General features: G+C 39.9%; 1 protein-coding gene across 2 annotated transcripts in view; it reads right to left on the reverse strand.

Moving 5' to 3' along the window:
- The window catches only part of CNIH3 (cornichon family AMPA receptor auxiliary protein 3), a 40846-nt gene extending 21223 nt beyond the window's left edge, over positions 1-19623 (reverse strand). For both annotated transcript variants that reach the window (XM_021391704.1, XM_021391703.1), the window contains exon 1: positions 19228-19623. In XM_021391704.1, the coding sequence (XP_021247379.1) occupies positions 19228-19308 (81 nt within the window). In that variant the 5' untranslated portion in view covers positions 19309-19623. The remainder of the gene's footprint in view (positions 1-19227) is intronic.

Raw genomic sequence — 22017 nt, forward strand, 5'->3', positions numbered from 1 at the left:
GAGTCCAAAAAAGGCTTCAAAACTTCACTGAATGCAGAGGTTTGATGATAACCCTGGAACACGTTTAGATGCAGAAAAAGTAGGTCACTTTGAAAGACAGAGCCATTGAGGCAGGGCTCTGTTGAGCTGGCCTTACCTAATACAGCTGGGAGAAGTCTTGGAGAAACCCTAAATGACAGTTTGTAAAAGAAATTAACTTCAAATATATTACATTTTCAGATTTCCTTCTCTTCTTCTCTCTCCCCTCCTCCTTCTCTCTCCAGCAGCATCTTCAGCTCTGCAGACAAACCCCCGCTCTTTATTTGCTAGCAAGCAATTCATTTTGTGTTATGCCTCCATAATATCTAAATGCACTGAAAAGAATCTGAAACTATTAAGCATATGGTTTTCACCAAATCAGTAATTCTAAACACAACAGTCTATCAGGCAAACCTCTTGGGATGATGCCTGCAAATCATGACAACTTTAAGATAAATTTCTGTTACACGTGCCAGAAACAGACTGAGAATTTGTATCAAGCACACAGAATTAAAGTTTCTTCAGCAAAAGTTTCAGATTCTCTCTGGAAAGAGGCAGACAGAAATAAATGCTCTCCAACTCTTAATGTTTTATTTCCACAATAGTTTATATTTTGTTAAATCCAAAGGAGTGGATATTCAGTGATCACATGAAGATACCTTCTTTCATTCACGATAAAAAGTGCATTCCTATTTCTCTGTCACAGTGAAAAGCTGTAAAGCGCAATGTTAGGCAGGTTCAAAAGTAGAAGGGATGTAAAGAAGATCCCTCTATTTTTTTTTTGTTTAGTTCGTCAGTTGGGTTTTTCATTTGCTCTCTTGTGCTTGAATTCTAAAGCTGCAGATAGGAAATAATGGAAGCAAAACTGCTGTTTCTTAAGATTGTTGGCTACACACAATACAGTATGTAACCATACAACAAACCGTATTGCATTACTGCATAAAAGGTGGGCTGTGCTGCTGAGTGGTTTACATAATCAGTTAGGAAACATCTTCCTCTTCCAATTATAACTAACCTCATGTAGAAGTGCGGTTGGAGTTGCCATTTAACCCTACAGGAAGAACAAATAACGAACTACTTGCCACCATTAAGTATTTCACGGGAAGTGCAGAGCTCTGGCCACACTCTAAAAAAAAAAAAAAAAAAACATACACCAATCTGCTGCCCAACTATTCGTACATTTCAGCTCGACGCAGTATAGTTACCTGCTTCCCACACATCAGCCCATCAGAGATGTGGAGTGCTATGGAGCAGCATTTGAGTGCATTTGAGGTTCATTTCACATCAGAAATTTCCACATTTGTCAATACCATGGCAGAGCAGCTGCACAGGCCAGACAACCAACACCCTGTTTCAGAGGAAAGCGACCAGCCTCTAGTCACAGTGTCTTGCAGACAGTCACATGGATGGTATTTTGGAAGGGTACACCAGGGATTGATCTTAAACAGAGGAGAAATTCATGCATTTTAGTAAATATTATTGTTGAACACAGCTTGCTAGGATAAGGATCGTTTCATTTTTTTCCATGTTTAGCAAAGATTTTAATCATTACTGCAAAAGGGGCAGTGGACACTGACTCACCTTCTGACTTGGAAAATTTTCTCTGATTCCACACTGCAAAATAATGCAGGAAGTTTTTCCTACCACTGCCTTATCTGCACTTCTTTTCTGTTCATAGAAATGTACTTGTGGGTGTTACCCATCCAATAAAACTAAAGGTTTATAAAATTAATGTTTGCATTCTCTAGTGATTCACATCATCTGCAAGTCTCAAAGATCCAAGCGTAAGTCAGAAAGGAGTTTGCCCAATTTAAACACGCACTGAACAGATGAGATTGGGATGACACCGTAGGTTTCAGTACACCTACAACTACAATCAGATATACAAAACGTGCATTAATTATCAGCACTCTGTGCTCATCTCTCTAGACAACAACAGCTTTGAATAACGAAGTACTCAAATAGATCGAACCTGAACGTTACCTTCTTATTCTTATCCACACAAACTGAAGGTTTTATATATTAATGGCAGGAATTAATTATAACCTCTCTATTTTAGGGAAGGCTTTTTGTTTTTAAACCACTGAGCTCTTAGAGAAATATTTTTTAATGGAGAATGTGACATTTTGGGGTGGTGGGTGGGGTGCATTTGAATTCAGTGATAACAAGTCAGATATTATTGCTTATTGGTATCTTAGAAAAATTAAAATACATGTAAAACAGAACTTGGTGACAACCACACTAAGCATAGAACAGAACAACAACACTTAACATATGTTTCCTTGTTACCACACTGCCAATCCTGTCCTGAAGAAACTCCTGTTAAGGGCTCATCTAAATGTTTGTCTTCCCCTCTGCTCTCATGCACAGCTCCCACAGCACCCACACGGGCAGCTCCTGGCTGTCTGCAAGTCAGCACACGGGCAGAAGGTGGACAGGCTTAGGAGCACACTGGGCTTACATCCATTTCACGCCTGCCCGTCAGCTGCTGTATAGACATCCATACCGTGTTTGGGAATAGCGTTGAACATTTATGATGTTTGAACTACATTGATGCAAACGAGGTGAGATACTTTGACGGATTTTGTTGACCAGAAGCTGCAAGCCAAAATGTGTGAGAGAGCGTCAGCTAAGAACTCAGAAGGAGCTGAAACAGAGGATACATCACTTGGTATGATGGAGCACAGGGAGCTGGCAGAGAGATGCACACAGCAGTGACATGGACAAAGTGACAGACTGAGAGAACACTTCCTGCCACCCAAATCTTACCGTGATGCAAAATGAAACCAAACAAATTTTGCTCTGAGGAGGGTGAACATTTGTTCTAGATGGTTTTTTCTCTCCTTCCATTCAAAGTGATTTGGTTCAGGCTACCAAGCAATGGAAATACAAGGAAAATGCTTCATTAGGGTTCCTCTGAGTCAATACCTCCTGTGTCATCTCCTCGGAGAACACTCATTTGAGCTTAGCAGTAGCTGGTCACAGTACTTTCAAGATTCTTGTATCACCCCACAAATCAGAAGAAATGTAAACTGTACTATAATGATTAATTCTATAGTCTCCAAAATGACCCAGAGACAACCAGTAACACAGCCGTCAGATTTAAACTGCTTTTTGAGTACTATTTTCCTCCCCCTCACCATGACCACTTTTTGTGCACCTCAGCACTCACAGCATCACAGATGAGTGAAACTAGGTCTGAGTCAACTTGACAATCTTCTTTAAAAAGAAAAAAAAGAACATGAAGAGCTGATACTAGGGTTGGAGAGAAAAAAAATAAATCCAAAATCACTGGAAAAAAAAAGAATCTGAGTTACTACCAGCTCCTCTTTTCTGACATTATATTGGTGTACAGTTGAGAGTAATTCAGCCTATATGGTTCACTACCTCAGGAAAAGTGTGGAATGCAGGTTGCACTGTCACAGGAGATATTCTCTTTACTTGCATGTACCATTCCTTATTTGTTTTTACTAACTACAACTAAACATCAGATTGTTAAGGGGTTGCTAAGGTCTGAAAACTGAGATCTGGCTGCTCAGAGTACACAGTGTTCAGCTCTCATTTCATATTGCATTGTAACAAATCAGTGTCTTCACACCACTTCTTGGTTGCTGCTCAGGTGCACAACCCAGCTTTCACATTTCAGTGTTACAGCATGGTCATCATCAGGCTCACTTGAGAACACTTGGAGCTGGGTAGACATGCAGCAAAACAGTAATTCCCAGACTCCACTCTGAAGTCACTTTCTGCCTTCAGAAGAGAGGACAACATAGGCTGCTACTGCTCAAGTTAATTCAGGAAAAATGGAATAGGCTGACCACAGAGGCCAATGCTATGCAGCATCTTCACATATGCTGACACGAAGCTGAGAAACAACCTTTGTCTTTCTAGTCTTGGGATTAACTTTCACACTTTTCAGAAAGTCTCCAGACTTGTACAACTCCCTGCTTGACACTTCTTAAAAAGGGAATTTTTGTGTTCTTACTTCATACATTGTAAATTCATCACTTATTGTGTTACTCACGCACTTAACGCTATTGATCTGTACTCAGTATGGCAGCTGTGCTTAAAGAGCATGAAGGTCTTTTTCGGCAGCCCTCAGAACTGCTTCGTGTTCATGTTCACAAGTTCAGCCTGTGATCCACAGGAAGCGCACAGAATTATTAATCAAGGTTACAACCGTACCTTTGGTAAGCTCACTATTTCAGCAAGCTAGACACTAAAGCACAGTGACTTTGAAATGCTGGAGGTGTGCAGTATTACAAGCATGCAAAACTATTCTCACACATGCCCCACAAGAGCTATCTTTTTTCGGTGTTAAAAGATCTGCAATAAAGCAGCAATTCTTCACAAAACAAATTACTTTGTTTACTGGAGATCCAAAATATGTTATTGCACACCTTCGTAATATCTACACAATTGATGCTGGGGAGCATACAGCTGCTGTGCAACTAGGAACATCATGGAATCATAGAATCATTAGGTTTGGAAAAGACCTCTAAGATCACATAGTCCAACCACCAACCCATCCCCACCATGCCCACTAATACCCAACCTGAGCCTCCTCTGGTTCAACTGAAGGCCATTACCTTAAGTGTAATGGAAACAGTCTAGAGAAGAAACTGCACGACTAAAGGACGTAATGCAGCAGTAAGTAAAACATAAGCTACAGTGATCAAGACATGGAAATTAAAAAATACACAATGGCTAGGGAAATGTTCTAGGTCTATTCTAGCCTCCTATTCCATAAATAAAAAGCATCTACCAATGACCATGCACACTAATCTTGTTAAACACCACAAACAACAAGATCTTCATTTTTAGTGAAAAGGTGCATACATCAGAATTTTCAAAATACTGTATTTTCTCCTGATAAGAAGTATTTCCATCATTTTCAATAAACTAATTTTCAAAGAATAGCCAGATGTAACACAACACCAGAAATTGTTCCCAAATGATCTTTTTGCTTTGAAATGTATTTTGACTTTAGACAATTAGATTATGTGGCATAGGTCAATACTGTACCATTGTATTTGTTTTATTAAAACACACTGCTTATAGAGATTGAAACATCTTATCTTCTAGATTAAAGTGCCTCTTGTTCGTACTATAATGAAACAGTAATTATGGTAATAAAATAATAACATTTACTATTTAATTCTAAAAACAGAATCCAGGAAAAAGTACCAGAGGGGACACCCTGGGCCACCAAGTATAGCCCCTTATTTCTGCCAACCCAAGCGATCCAAGTGATGAAGATACTGAGCTTATTTTGAAAAGGAGGCATACAGTTTCCCCCCTTACTGTTACATTTGGAAGACCATTTCCAAATCTGCTGTGAAACTGGGAACCTGCTCCTAAATTAATTTTTTTCACAGATAACACAAACCATGTATGCCATTGCCAAGACTACTTCATTACAACAGCTATTTAATAAAATGAGAAAGTTTTTTTTTGCAGGAACTTGCAGTTGGCGTGACTCCAAAGCCATTTGTCTTCAGTTCAGCAGAAAACTCCATCCCAGTTCCTGCTAGTTGACATTCATACAAACCCACACATACACACGCAAATCCTGTGCATTCCAGCCTGTGCACAAGAACGAGAATTAATAACAGAGCTAAATGATGCTGGGACTATATCTCTTTTGAGTTTTCCCTTAAATGAATAGATTAACTCTTGGGTGTCTGGAACATTTTATCTTGACACCTGCCAACAGAAGCTAAATCTAACCAATAAATTATTTTGAAAAACTAAAAACATTTTTCTTGCCAAATTTCTGTAGGAGCCTTTATACACAAGTTACATGCCTAATTATCTCAGCATTATTAACCCCTCAATTCTAAGCAGGTTGATATGAAGGAGGGTCCTTCTGAACAAAAGTGCCACGAGATGTGCAGTAGCACAATAATGAGCAGCAGAAAAATACAAAATGGTGAAATAAATTTCCTTTTTCAGGCTTCATATGGTCATCCAGCACTCTGTGGGTGACATCATGCTTTCCCATCACCAATTTTGGCAGGGACTGATGGCTCCAAAAAGAACCAGTGGCTGAATGCCAAGTAGAAGAGAAGTCCCTTACACAGAAGCACAGCAAGAATTTAATCTGAAGACGATGTGACAGTCAGGGAAATCCTCCCTACGAGCCAAGCTGTGGACAAAGAGATAAGAAAACCTACTTGCTGCTATCCGTATGATTGCACCTTCACAGCTTTAGTTTGATTGAGAACCATTTGAGTGGGGAGAGCTGGCACAGCCCTGCTCGCTGTCCCTGCAATCAAAGCCACACTGCAGGAATTTACATATGGCAGGTGCAGGAACTGTCTCAAAAGTCAGCATAGCTTTTGAATTAGTAATGGAATTCAGTACATCATCCAGAAATTGGAATGAGTTTCATACTGGCAGATAACACCACTGCTATTTATGGACTTCAATATCCCTTATAGAAGGATAAAGATACCCAAATACACGCTGAAGTCTGATTCTTTAGACAGCGGTTCAGACTCAGGAGGACAGTGTTAGAAAGCCCTACAGGCCAAATGCCTACACTTTTTGTACTGCAGACAAGGAACCTATGAATGAAGCTAATGAGTATTGCCTGCCTGGTTCACATTGCGAGCTTTCAGAGTACAGCTGCCGGTGCCGTGCACAGACAATGCACTTACCTGTGTCTTTTTGTAGCAGGCACAATTCTACAACATACGTGCAGGTTTAAACTTGTGTGCACTGAAAAAGTTCTAGATAAAGGAAAAAAACCAAACGTTTAGCTTAAATATTACTAATGTTGTAATTTTAGATGGAGATATTATCCTAATAGGTGAAATATTCAACTCCAGCTTTCATGTCAGTACTAAACAAACCTCTAATCCTTTCCTATCAATGACAGCCTTCCTTCCCTTCCCCTCTACTCAACTGTTTTAAACTGTTTATCTCTGAAGCCCAGCAAGTGTTCTGATATTTGTAACAGCACTTCTTCATGAGCCACATGGGCATTTCAGTCAATGTCTCAGTATTACCTCCTATGACGTAGTTCCCTGCCTTTCTCCATACAATCTCAGCCACAGATCTGCTTGGTATTTCAGGTGGCCATATTGAGATGCATGTGCTTCTTAATTTTATTTCAAGCGAGTCTTCTGTCTCTCTGGAAGCTGGAATTATACAATCAGTGAAGCAAGGATAGGACATAAAGCAGAAAAACATGGAGTGATCTTTGCAACATTAAGCATAATTATGGTGGAAAACACCCTCCCGGCTTTCTGCTAATATGAAGAGCTTTTCTCTCCTCTAACAGAGAGTGACAGACTGCAGATTCTTAAAATGATTATTCAAAATTGCAGGAATGGATGGGTAATTTCCCTCAAAAGCCAAAGAAGTTAATCTTTTTTTTCCCTCCCCACATTTTATTCTTCACTTGTATCCTTTTGTTAAACTTCTTTTAAAATATATACATTTTTTCTTTTCATCGTATCTGCCCATGTAACTCAGTCACTTCCTAGACCATATACCTGAAATGCTGGTTTTATCAGAGTCTTAACACTACAGCCAAGCAGAGTGTAGAGAGGAAAGTGAGATGAAAGGCATTTATCAATAAAGGTAAACAATAATAGTTAATCACATCTTGCATTTTAAATACTTCCTTCAAGACAAGGAAGACCTTAGCAAACGTATCACTTCTGTGCTTTATATCAGGGGAAAAACAAAGCTCAGGAGTTAAATTGCAGAAATGGTTGCAGAAGAAAGAGAGGTCCCTGAATTTCTGCACCATACTAAACATTTGGGGAGACAAAGAATACTGTCAGCAGACTAATAGCATATGAGAAGCAAAACTACGCGTTTCTGTCTGATTATTATACTGTCGTTCATCCCCGGAGCAGAGCATTGCTTTAAGCAGTGCCTTTCTGGATTAAGACTGCAAACAGTTTTAAACCACTCAAGGGCAGAAAATTGTTCTATCTGTCAGATTTCACAGTAATAATTGTATGGCATTTCTCTGCTCTACTTAACTTGAATTTCTTATACTGCTACTATTAAACAACCCTCCACATTGCTAATGCAAACAAACCTCTCCCGGCTCCATCCAGAGCTGCACAAACTGGTTTTCAGTTCTTACTGAAGTTCTGTTTGTGAGGTGGTATTACACGTAGGTCAACACAGTTTAAACTTTTGAGCTCTAACTGGAAGTTTAAGATAGGTTAATAGTCATTAAAATCTTACGGTAACTTCTCAACTGACCCTAAGTCTTTTCCACTAGGAATTCCAATCTGCAAAATTAAATACACGCAGGGACTATTCCACAAACATAATTCAAAAGGCTTCCCTATCTACCTATGGAATTGTGGAGGCATAATTATACCACTCTAGTTAAATAATGATAAAAATCCATAGAAGGCAGCTCTCCTGCCCAGAACATGTGTGCAGACGTAGCAGTCTGCACTGGTGTAACTACATTACTGTATTCCCCTGCATAAACAAAAACTACACAGACAGACAAAAGCAGTAGTGTTGCTTCAGCTGCAACAAGTCAGATTTCCAAGTATGTAGAGAGGTGTGGGAGAAACCACTAAGAAAAACCATTTGGCAGACACCTGGAAGTCTTCATATTAGCACAAGAATGAAAAAACTCTATCCACATTGTGAAAGAGACAGATTTGTCTTCAGGAATACAACCATACTGTGCAGAGTTTTGAGTATTTTGAATGGAAAGTTACTATCTCAGTGTGTTACTGGTTGCTATTATTATAGCAACCCCACAGACAATATGAAAAACCTACCTGATTTCTGCATGTAAAGAATTCACTTCTTGTTTTGACAAAACCACAAAAAAAACCTCAGCAGTTGCAAAATTCGGTTGAGAGCATGATGTTCCCAGAAGGCTGATCTGACAAGCATCTATTGACAGCTTTCTATAACTGTAATGAAAGGGGCATTTTAAAGTCATCTCATCCAATTGCAAGGAGAAACAATTTGAATGGGCAACAACAGGATTCTGGACAAAGATCTCACTTTTTCAGCACAATCACTGAAATACAGTCCCCAGTTATCCTGAAGCTGAGATGTGCCAATCCTCTCATCCAGGAAGGAGAAAGAAGTTGCGCCCTTTCCCCAGGTACAGAACTCAGAGATGACCTACAATCGTGCCACAGCTTCACACCCACTCCCTGGTTTTCAGTTCAGACCAGCTGAAATCCAGCTAGGAAAAAAAAAAAAAAAACAAAAACAGCTTCACATGGATAAATTGCACTTCATTACAAGGAGGAAGACAAGCAAGCTAGCTTTCAGGAGGTATGATGCTAACACAGTTGTACAGAGCCTGGTTCTAAACAGGCTAATAATTCTGCTCCCTGCAGCTAGAACACTTTTCAGAACAGATCTCAAGTGGAGGAGGAGTTTCTAAGGTAGGTTTGCTGTTTCAATACAGTGAAACAGTTCAGAAAGCAGCAGCACTATGTGAATGAGGAACACCCCTTGACATGTTTTAAGGGACACAATGTACTGATAATAATATCAAGCAAAAATAAAACACCAAAGCAAAACCTCTTCGCTTAGCAGCAAAACTGATGAATATACCACATTGCTCTAACCAGAAAAAAAAAAGCTTAAATGTATATGTACCTAGAGATGCATTACTTAAGTGTATTTACATTCAGCATTGCTGAGGAAATTCTTCTGCCACCACTGACTTAAAAATCACATCTTCTATCTCTCACAAGAGCACCTGAACTCATTTCTTGAAATGTTTTTTTGGAAATCGGGTCAATTCCATTGCCTTATCTTGCTACAGTGCATAAAAACATTTCACTGAAGGGTTTTTTGAGGCAGAAGACCTACCCTCACTTTTCTAAACAGGAAGTTTATGAAATACGAGACTATTTCTGAAGACTCTGTGAGTCCATGGTGAAGGTGATGTCAGGGCCTATCTTCAAGATTTGACAATCAAGCCCGAAGAGCCCCAAATCTGAGCACCTTTGTAGGCTCTGGGAGACACAGTTTGTGCAGAAAAAGGAGTTGAACACAAATCTCCCACACTTACTGTACCTTCAGCTTAAGCGCTCTGCCAATATTCTGCTCTGCATATGTCCTCCTCTAGCTTCATGCAGTGGAGCATTTCACATGAATTCATGAAAATCAGGCTTTTCTGTTTAAGTAACAAGATCGAAACCTTTTAAAGATTGGAATATCTAACCACTTCTGATTCTTCAGCTCAGTCAAAACCCACAGAGCAGTTACTCACAGAGCAGCAGTGACAACAAACTGACATGTCCTATCAGCAGTGCTGTCCCTTGTTAGCAAGGCACTAAGTTGATGTGACAGACAAGTCTGTTCAGAAAAAGCATGTGTAAGAGTGTGGATTCCCAGTCATGGGCACACATTCATCAAGTTAACAGAGGGCAGCCTAGCAAAGGCCATACAGACCCATGCCTCACTTTTGTCTTCTGTCCCGGAAAGGCTGCAAACAAAGACCAGATCTGCAGATAAATTCAGAAAGGATATATAAAGTTAGGCCAAAGCATCATCCCTAACCTCAGTCTCCTCAGTGGACCAAGGGCAAATTACAGGTGCTGCAAGCTTTCAGGCTAGGGTGCTGACATATGATTTGTGGCTCTGATTGAGGTAATGGACAGTGCAGCTGAACTGGCTTGCAGACCTCTCCAACAAGCCCAGTGAAAACAAAATGATGCCACTTTGTATCCTAGCCCAGGAGAGACTGGAGAATTCTACTTTAAAGAAAAGAGGGAGAGCACTGCTCTGTTCTTGCTTCTGTTTACATTGAACACCACACCAAAAAAGTGCAACGAGAAATGAAACAATGAGGAAGCATTGCTCATTACCTTTATGTCACCAATTCATTACAAGAGATTTGTACATCTTCTGCTTGTATAGGTCAAATTCTTTACCACCCAGCTTTCCCCATATCCAGCCAAGAACAGGCTAGGTTTGGGTTTGCGAAAGGTCTGACACACAAGAGTAAACTAAGAGGAAGGGAGGTGGCATGGTTACATTGGACTGACAATGTGTTAATCCTGGCTGGAAATCATGTAACAAGAGGAAGTATTCTTCTCTCCCTGATTTTCCTCAAAATTACAAATTATTTGTCATCTACCTCACCTTAAATGCAATGCGCTCGCATGAAATGTTTCCACTTGTTTTTTTCTTCTCATCAGACCTCCAGTATGGGGGGATATGGAAGCAAAAAGACACAAACACTTTAGAGCCACAAACCTCTGTCTTCGTAAATTATTCTCAAAAAGAACTGAAGTACGTTTTCTATTAGTTAACAGCATAACACAAAGCTAGGAATAAACAGGATGCTTCTGCAGAATAATTTCAGAGAAAGGATAGTAAATAAATGCGGAAATACAGCAAAATAAATTCAATTAGAAAAAACATCTGCTTCCAAGGAGGAAGTAAGAGAATGAGATCAAAAGACAAGACTTTTTTTCCAGTATCAGTAAAACAAAAGTCATCAATGAGAGTCTGGTCAGGTGGTTAGCGTTATTTCTAGCATCATCACACCACAAATTATTCTACTTCTTAGTTTTCAAAGATTCCTACATATTGTTACAAATCGTTATTTTGACATTTTTTATTTGTTTCATGCACTCTTTTTTTCCAGTCAGTTCTCTCCTCAACAGTGTCAATTCACAGTGTAAAAATTGATGTTCGGGAGAGATATCTTCCCCCACTCCTTATGTTGAGTTCTCTTCCATTTCACCACAGTTTTCACATTGCTGCTGACACCTCTTTCTCCTCTCTTGCGTTCCCCATTCCTACCAGCAGTGATTTATGCACGTTCATCCAGCACACCTGGATTCTGCCACTAATAAATTTGTCCAAGCATGTCACGTTTTACAGCATACCCATACAGAAGACTCATTACACTGGCTGTCCAAAAATGTCCACCATCTGAATTCAGCTATAGCTTCTAGATTCAGCCAGCCTTCTCTTCTCAAGTAATTGTCCCTCAAGCAAGGATTCTGCATTTTCAGTCTTTCTTCTTTTTAAACGCTTACTCATAATATACCTTTTATGTCTCATTTGATCTTCGTATCTTTCTCCCCGGAGTCCTGCTTCCCTTAGCCCCACTTTCCCCTTTCCATGAGGTTTTTCTTGCCAATTACCCACTGAACAGTGTGGCAATAGCAACGCTGTCTCAGAAAGGAGCCTGCTATGGGGTGGCAGGCAGAAATGCTGTCCCATCTGGGTTTCCTGCCTCCAGCCGGCACAGCTGGAGCCCAGCTGGACCAAGAGGCAAGGCAATAGAACAGGAGGTCCTCCTGCAGGTGGCATCAGGCAAGGATGACAACGTTCAGAATCTTCCCAGATGTTCTTTCCCATAAAGAACTTGAAGGAAGAAACTCCAAGGCACAGACACACACACCTATGATCATCAGCAACACAGCTGCATTTGCAGAGATAAGGCAAGGTGAAGCAATATATCAGTGTTGCAGTTGTGTTTGCAGAAGGCAAGGGGAAGGCATGCAGCAGCCAGTAAGAATGATCAAACAGAGTAAAATAATTGAACAGAAGCACTTCTATCGTGCCTCCACTGTTCACTTACATTCCTATGAAACTGATTGTTTTAATTACAAGAACATGATTAAGGATAAAGACAAATTTCTGCTCAGCTCCAAACAGACCTGTCACTCAAACGATCAGCAAATCAATTTTCTAAAGTATGTAATAGCGTTTAGGCAATACTGCAAGCAGATCAACTCTGAAGCACACACAGTCAAATCAATCTTCATGGAGTCTTCGTTATGCTGGCTTATAAATGCCCATTTACATGGTGATACAAATAACTGTTTAGCACAAACTCTTAACACGATAAAATAATAATGCTGCAGAAGATTGACTAAACAATTGAACACTCGAAACAGTGACTCACTGCATAAAGATGGCTGGCATTTAAATGCATTGAAAAAAATCAAATGACATTTCTTAAAAAAAAAAAAATGGTGCCTCTGTCAACAATGCCTGACATTTGCACAGAAACTGTTATCAGAGAATTGCAAAGACTCTAACTTACTAATTCTCACCATTTTACTGCAGATCTTCTCAACATTTTAAACTCCATTACCCCAGTAATGTGCTTAGTTTATACTTCCAGCTATATTACAAAATAAAAAATCTGATAGCTAGTATATGACAGAACTCCCAAAAGCTTAGAAATATGAAAGGACCCCAAACCAGCCCAGAGGTTTTTCATGACCTACTGCACAGGTGAAGAGCTGCAGGCAGTGTTCTATAGGAAAGCTCCATGAAGGCACTCCTTTTTTTCTTTTAATCTACTCTTTTTATCAAAACAGTAAGTGCAGGATTGCTGAACTTGCACCATCTTGGAAAGAAAACCTACTTCCACTGTGAAAGTTTTGTGATTTTTCAGTGTCTTTTAATATAACTTTTCACAGTAACATCCCTAAAATAAATTCTTGCTTTATACAGTAATATTTTTTTCAAAGGGAAGTGGATAAAAATAGATGGACCCTTGTCCTGCTGCCACGAGGTGCTTTGATGTTCCTCAGGGTTTTCAAGGTCACACAGCATGACACTAAGCAAGAGGGAGATGCTGTGTCCCAGCAGAAAAAAAATCTGTACCCAAACTGGGGGAATATGGAAAGGATGGACAAACTACAAGGTGAAAAACTGACTGTACCACTAGGATGAAAGACGGTGGTCACTGGTTTGGAGACTGCTTGATACCAGTTCAGAGTGGAGTTCCTCATGTATCTGTACTGGCATAAGTCTTGTTTGACGTCTTCATCAATGGCTTGGAAGATGAGACAGAGCAAGTTTGCAGGTGATATCAGGAGGTACAGCTGCCATTAAACACAGCTATTGGAGAGGAGATCTAATTACTGGGTTTCTTTTAACAGGAATGGGATATTTCTGAAGGTGTAATTATTACCCAAGGAACACAGGAGCCATCCTACTAACAAAACTACATCTTGCTTGCTGCATGGCATCATGGCCATGAATTGAGCATTTTTAACAAAATTTTCAACAATGAAACACTGGAACAAGTTAATATTGTAAACAAAATAGTATTTGATACTCCTCTGCCTTTCCGTCGTGAACTCTGTCCTGAGACTTTAGGTGACTACCTCTTTGCAGGGTGAAAATAACAATACTTGTTTCATACGGGAAAGCTACCTGGTTTCCACAGAAAGTTGATGTATTTCCAGAAGCACCAAACTACAAGAGGTAAGTCCCTCAGTATCTCCAGCTCTTGATTTACTGAGACTGCCTGGTGGAGTCACCTCTAGCTGTCAGCAGCAGCAATGATTATAAGTTAGCCCCATGCCAGAGACAGCGAGGAAGAGGAATGGGTCAAAGAGATGTCTCTACATTCTTATGCTGAGCATCCTCCACTTCCTGAAAAACATTTTGATAGAAGGACTCTTATCCTGGGAGGGACAAAGGAGGCAGGCAAATCAATGAAGCCAGAAGCCTGAGTGTTGGGTTTTAAGAGTGATTTAACATATTTCGTGGATTAAAATACAAATATGTAATAAGAGCTATAAACTCGTGCCTCAGACTCAATCAGAGAGTTGTACTCACAGTCTAATGCAATATGACAGCTGTGTTGCCTTGCTTATTAACAAGCACAGCAGTTGAAATAAAGCACTACAAATATGTTATTTACCAGTTTTGAAATAAAATCCTTGTAGTAAGTAGATTTTCCAGCTAATCTTAAAATAAAAAAAAAAAAAAAGATGTGACAACTAAACATCTTTGAAAAAGTTCTCTGCACGTTTTTGAAGAAGGCACTAGACTCCACCGAATAATCTATTGCTGATAGATAATGGAGTCACTGTGAGTTGTGATACAACTGGTGGCAATCATTTACAATTTAAAGCCTTTCTCCAAATAAATCTCATCATGACAGTTCAAGCATAGAGAGAAAGCCAATTAAATCTTTTTTAGAGCTTTTAAGTCTATGGTAGAGACAGACTTCTATCATTTTTAAATTATTTTTAAATTATTATTTAAGCATGGCAAGTTAAATACACTGAAATTTATTTTTCAATATATAAAATATATTTTGTTAAGCCGCCTATGTTGCCTAGCCTGATATCTGTCTGTCAGCATTAATGTGACAAACTTCCAAGAGAAAAGTTGTAAGGGAACTGTCAGGCTCTGTTATAGCCAGCCCAGTCTGGCTGTGCTCAGTCTTCAGAAAGAGTGGAAATATCAGACATTCCTTAAGCTGTCATGACTATGAAACCTTCAGGGACAATGTGCTCAGCCGCTGAGATGGAGAAAAAAAAAATATCTTCAAGAAATATGGATAACATAACAACAATGTTTATGTTCCTGCTCCTCAAATATCCATCTGATTCTATTTTTAATTACACGATTACCCGGTATTCAGTAAATTAGTAATTAGTAAATTCAGTTAATGAATCATTAAAGGACAGAACTGAACGTCAGTAACTGAAAGAATATTCAAGCTCAACCAAGTCTGTAAGGAAACAACTTTCAAGGAAGGCTCTTAAAGGAGGTTAAATTGAGGTGGCCAGCAGCCTTTACTGAAGAGATATCCAGGTCCAGCTGGGTTACAGCTCTTCATACCCGATCCAGACAGAACAGCCAGCTATCCTACAAATCAGTTACAGAAACAATAAAGCACTGATACAGAGAAAACTGATAGAGTAGCAGTCAGTTTGAGATCAAAGTGTTTGTTCAACTTAACTTGCTATCAACTCAAGTTTTAGATGATTCTCTTGAGTACTTTCTACTTATCTTTAAAACTAAGGTTACTCAATTTATCAAAAAATCAGAGTATGAATTTTATGAAAAAGCCTAGTGAGACAGATACTGAATATTCACCAAATTCCATACATATAACTCATGGAAAGGTTTCAAATTTTTTACTTAAACTACTGCAAATTGAGTACTAATAAAATACAGTCCACATCTGCAGGACAAGGCAGAGAATAATAATAGAATTGGCAACATCTTCCAAGTACATAGCAACTTCAGTTGGAAAGCAAAGACATTTCAGGGATATTTGTAAAAAAATAAATAAATAATAAAATAAAGGTACTTGGAGTTCAGTTCTATTACCTACACTTAGTAAATGAATTGTGTCAGGGAACGTTCAGGTTGGATATTGGGAAACATCTCTTCTCAGAAAGAGCGGTAAGACAGTGGCACAGGCTGCCCAGGGGGGTGGCAGAGTCACTGTCCCTGGATGGGTTCAAGAACCATGTGGATGCAGCACTGAGGGACATGGTCAGTGGGCAGGTGGGGGTGGGTTGGTAGTTGGACACAATCTTAGAGGTCCTTTCCAACCTTAATGACTGTATGTTCAAGTAACTGTCCTTGATTTCAGCACACACTGCTCTTGCCAACACACAGTTGTTCCTAGATTCACTTGAATTCACCATTACACTGAAGTATTCCATAAGCCCAAGTGATCTGGTACAACTGCTTAGGCAAGCCCTATTCATTATTCCACTGGCGTAATACTCCTAAACCTTTCTGGCAATCCTTAAGTACTACTAGTTACTAAGCAATTGCACACAGTCACAGATATGCTGGTATAAACTTGAAAATAGATGGCCCATCTCATGAAATATTTTTTTTAAAAGAGCAATGTCTTTCATACTTACGATTTTTTTCTTTTGTGGTATTATTTGTAGAACACTTTGAAAAGTCCTTTTAATAAAGCTTTCCTTAATATAACAAATCTCAAAGCAGATAATTTCATCTTAAAATATGAAAAAAAGGGAAGGAATCTCTTACTCAGTCAGATTATCCAAAAGCGATGTATTTGAACCAAATAATTGCACTGCGGGAGTTTGTACAAACACATCGTGTATTAAAGGACAACAAATACACCACAATTTGGTCACCTTCAGTCAACTTCAATTCAGACATGACTGAAATCAGTGGAGCTACAGAAAGAATGTTGTACATCTTATTTTGCTGGGAGTTCAGGAAGACCTGACATGGCTCATCTAAACATTAACAGGAAGCTAAATCTTGGTTCAGAATAGTTCAGAACAGAGTAAATCTGATTATGAAATTACAATGCTTTTTAATAAAGAACTACAAAAAGCTAGGGACATAAACCTTGTGCATGGTTTAAACATGTGTTTCTGTTCATATCAACAAATTTGTGTTTTCTTCCTTGACAGACAACAGTGACCACTCAGAGGTAGGAAACAATGTTACTACGTGTACCAAAAGTCTGAAGAGTTTCTGTAGTTCATTTTAAACTCCTTTCAGTATTCTGACCAGCTTCACTCTGGCTGTCCTGAAGAGCACAGGAAAGAAAAGAGAAACTTCAACTTAGAGGAAAGGTGTCAGAAGAGTATAGTTTCCAAAAATGAACTTCCTCATTTTACACTGTTTTGGTTTCACAGTTTTTATTGGACCTACTACACCTATAATAATGAACATTATAATTCTTATATAATCCACCTGACTACCAAGCAGGGAAAAAAAAAATTCTGTTAAAGTCACTGCTAATTCATTCCAAAGAACTGCCCAAACTTGAGTCATATTTGGGCTGGAACAACACAAAGTGGAATGTTTCAGTTTGTTTTGGTCCTTTAAAGTAATTTACAAGATGTATACCCAGATTCAGTCTCAGAATTTTGGAAATCATTCAATGTGATGGGATGCTCTGATTAATCAACCATTTATTTTTAGGAACCAAACATTTACAAAAAATAAAAATAAAAAAGCATTTTAGCAGGAAAACGAAATTCTTAAAATCCTCTGCTACCCTCATGAAAATATATTTGAAATATATCAACCGTTCATTACAAATACACTACAGTGAAAAAAAAAATGGGTTGCAGTGAAGGAGTAGGAGCTTTGTTTCTTGCTAAGATGTTCACAATGAGGTGTTCAAGGTAAAAGAAACTCCTATAACACCATACTTACGTATCAGACTACATTTCAAAAGAAGTAAGAAACTGAATTATAACAGCTCTTATAGAGAAGACTGTAAATATTCTGTGTTTTGTACGTATGGACAGCGTTTAAAAGTTTGTTCCAGGAATGTGTTCAGTCTGTTACTCTGTGACCTTCACAAACCATGCATTTCAATAGAACTATCTATTTATAACTGTACCAATTCTTGCTCTATTACAGTAGAGCAGTTTCCCAGACATTTTCAAATTCAATCCCTCAATAATTTTTCAACATATGTAAGAAGCAAGCACATTAAAAATGAGCCTATTGACAAAAGCTTTCCATTCTTAGTTACTTCTTCTGAACCACTAGAAGCAATGGATTGCTCTCCATGGACTTACAAATTGAAAGCTGGCAAGTATTTCACCGAGTAAATTCTAAGTAACTACACTGATTTTTGGAAGAATCATAGAATCGTTTGAGTTGGAAGGGACTATTAAAGGTCACCTAGTCCAACTCCCCTCCAGTGAACAGGGACACCTACAGCTCAATCAGGTGCTCAGAGCCTCATCCAGCCTGACCTTGGATGTCTCTTGGGATGGGGCCTCCACCACCTCTCTGGGCAACCTGTGCCAGGGCCTCACCACCCTGACTGTAAACAACTTCTTCCTTACATCCAGCCTAAATCTCCCCTCTTTTAGTGTGAAGCCATTTCCCCCTCCCCATTTGCTAGACAGACTATGCATCTTTAGGCAACAGCTTCAGTCTAGGAAGAAGACAACTGCTGAAACACGATAACAGACTTCAAACACAAGAAAATTATTAAAATTGTATTCATAATTAAAGGAAAAAAACACCAAACAGTTCAGTTTGTAGCAAGTGATTCAGCATGAAAAACACTTATTAACCTCAGCAAGTTTGAAGAATCTATAAATTCACACTTTTGGGGACCTTATGGTTTGGGGAAGCTGAGAGAAAAGAACACGAGTGAGTAATCACAGCAACTGTACTCCTTTCCTCCCGGAGAGCAGGGGCTGACTGCTAGAGATCCTTTCCAGCCTCGCAGCGCTTAACATCACTATCACATATTTATCATTTCGTTAATAAGAAAAGCCTTGTAACTGCACCATTAGCAGCTCACAGCAATTAGATCTTAAAGATCACTCCGCGGAGAGAATTCTATTTCTACCTCTAACACGCTTATGCAAAACTCAGCCAGCAGCTTTACTCCAGTTTCAATAAAAAGAAATTCCGTCTCTCGCTCGCTGTTAGCCAAGTGAGGGGTTTCTTAATCCTACAACCACCGCCGCTTCCAAGCGAAACCGACGTCCCCGCGGTACTCACATGCCAGATGGCGAAGAAGATGAGTGCGGCGCAGAGGACGAGCGACAGCATGTAGCAGAAAGCAGCGAAGGTGAAAGCCATGGCGAGGGGAGCCCCGGCGATGCCCCGAGCCCCAGCGGGGAGACGGCCGCCCACGCCTCCGACGCCGGCAAAGGTGGAGTCACTCGCCCTCAGAGACAACCAGGGAAGGGAGAAAAAGCCGCCCAGCCCCAGCGGAGCCCTCCACCTGCTGCTGGGAGTGGGAGCGGCCCGACCCCCCGTCGCGCTCTGCCCTCCCCCGTGAGGGCGGTGGAGCTTCCAGCGGAGGGTGGATTCGGCACAGGTCCCCCCACCGGTGAGGCGGGGTCTTTTGTCACGACCGCGTGTTTCTAACTGAAGTCCTAACTAAAGCATAGGGGTGGGCTTGTACTGAGGTCGACTTGGGCTGGATTGTCAATAAATAATGACTTGTCCGAACTTGAAGTACTTCACTCTTTTTCCTTTTTAGGTTTTCTTTTAGTATGAGGTAAATCTAGTTTGGGCACAGGCTGCCCATGGAGGTGGTGGAGTCACCATCCCTGGAGGTGTTCAAGAACTGGGAGATGTGGCACTGAGGGACGTGGCTAGTGGGCATGGTGGGGATGGGTTGGTGGTTGGATGAGATTTGTTAGAGGTCTTTTCTAACCTTAATGATTTTTTATGATTCTGTGGTGCAGTGAGGGGTGAGACTTGTCCTAGTGCCCAGGGGCTGCCTGAGAAGGGGAACATGGCCAAGAGGAAAGCAGAGGCACTGCCAGAGGTCACCTGGGGAAGCCAGCACCAAGGAGCCATCACCTCCCCTGGAGAGGGGTGGCAGAAACTGCCTAGGAGTGAATGAACTGCAGCTGAGGCTCAGCAGAGCAGCATCCTTATATCCCTTTACACACCATGAAAAGATATTGGCAGTTAGAGTAAACAAAGACAAACCCATTTGAGTGACACATTTTGGGAAACCACAATTCGGGAACCTAACTTCCAGGTATTCGCAATATCCAAATTGCTGAAGTATATATTTAAGACCAGGAAGGAAAAGTAAGCCCCTTTCTTGTTAGCCCATCATTGCCAGCACCCATGGTGCCTCCACACACCGCTTTGCCATTTCTGGAGGGATTTTGCTTTAGATTTGCCATCAGGAGTTCTCCTATAGGACCACATCAGCTGACAGCACAGCAGGTTTGCAAACGAGCAAAACCAGTAGAAAATACCATAGGAACACCAGAGGACTCATTTAAAAATATTCTGAAAACCATGGATGGAAGCTATGTATTTGCATTTTCCTCATGAACTTAATTAGAGCTTGTAGCATTTTTTTCTGTCCTTCTATGGATGGAGGCGAGTTCAGTAGCAGAACTATTCAGAAATTTGCCAGTGGTAACCCACCATGTTTAGTATCATCTTTCTTTTCAAATTTTTGTTTAAAATTACTTTATCTTATTTTTGATATAAGATGCACTTCTATCTTGAGGAAAGACTGCTGAATTGAACGGATTGTCAGAGCCAGTAGTTAATAAACTAAACAAGAACAAATGGAGGGAAGAAGCTCACTTCTCTAAGTGAGCTGCTCCAAAAAGTACGGGCAGGTTGGTGATTTAATTAAGAAGAGCAGAACACAGCCAATAGTAATGATCTTTGTTTTCCACTGCCTCTCATCTTTTTTTACATTTCAACTATCAGTTTGGAGCTGTTTGAAGAACACACAGGCAAAATACACTTCTCATTTTGCAAGGAAACAGTCCCACAGCCAAATACTTCCAATATCACGCAATCTTTCCTGGTATTCATTTAAAAACACGCATTTCCCAATAGTTTTATTTCTAGTCATTTTTGATGCCTGTCTCCTTGCAGAAATTTCCAACACAAAGTTAAAGGGAAATCTATCAAGTTGCTTTTGTATGTTTTTGTCCTACCATCTTCTTCTTACTGTACACCATGAGGGTATCTTAAGTACCTCGAGATATTTGAGTGTTGGAAAATGGTGGAAAGATTTAGCCTTCATTCATAACCTCTCTGAAATTGGTCTAGGCTATACTGTAATCATTAAAAATGTCTTCCTTATCTCCATCTCATCAGAAACTCATTACAGCTTTCTGTGGCATGAGGACATCACAGCAGGCAGCTGAACCATTGTCATTTCTGAACTAAATTACTGCAAATCACTCAAACTGAGTCAAAAGGTGAAAATAATACAGACGTGCTCAATACTTTTCTCACTGGTTTAAGCCCTGAGAGCACAGCAGGAACATCAAGCAGTATTTTGGTGCCTCATTCACTTCTAAGATCTTGGTCTTAACCTTCAAATAAGCTGATGGATCTGATCCTAGCTGCATGAGAAATTACAGCCCAGCACCCAGCTGTGCTCCTTCGATGTAATGGATATCAAAGAGGACTGAATGGATGGTATGAGAGCTGTGGATGCTGCAACACCAGCTGATGGGATCTGGAATAGGCACAGCAGATGTACGGAATATCATCACCCTTGGGGGAAAAAAAATGAGAAAAGTTTATTTTCAAAACCATTATTTTCACACTTCCCAAAATAAACAAAATGGCATCCACATGTCTAGGCACACCTGGGTTTAATTTGAGCTAATGGAGATAGAAGTCCCAGAGGTTCTGCAGAAGTCCAGAAGACGAATTTCAGACCAAGCAGAAAGTAAGAGACAAAGTAAATTCATGTTTGGATTGATAGAAAGAAAAAGAGAAAAAAAAAAGCTTCATATTCTCTCCTCTCATCTTTAACCAGTCACTGTTTTTGTTAGCATGCATTTGATG

Source organism: Numida meleagris, chromosome 3 (assembly GCF_002078875.1).
Source record: "Numida meleagris isolate 19003 breed g44 Domestic line chromosome 3, NumMel1.0, whole genome shotgun sequence".
In the NCBI taxonomy this organism is placed as follows: Eukaryota; Metazoa; Chordata; class Aves; order Galliformes; family Numididae; genus Numida; species Numida meleagris.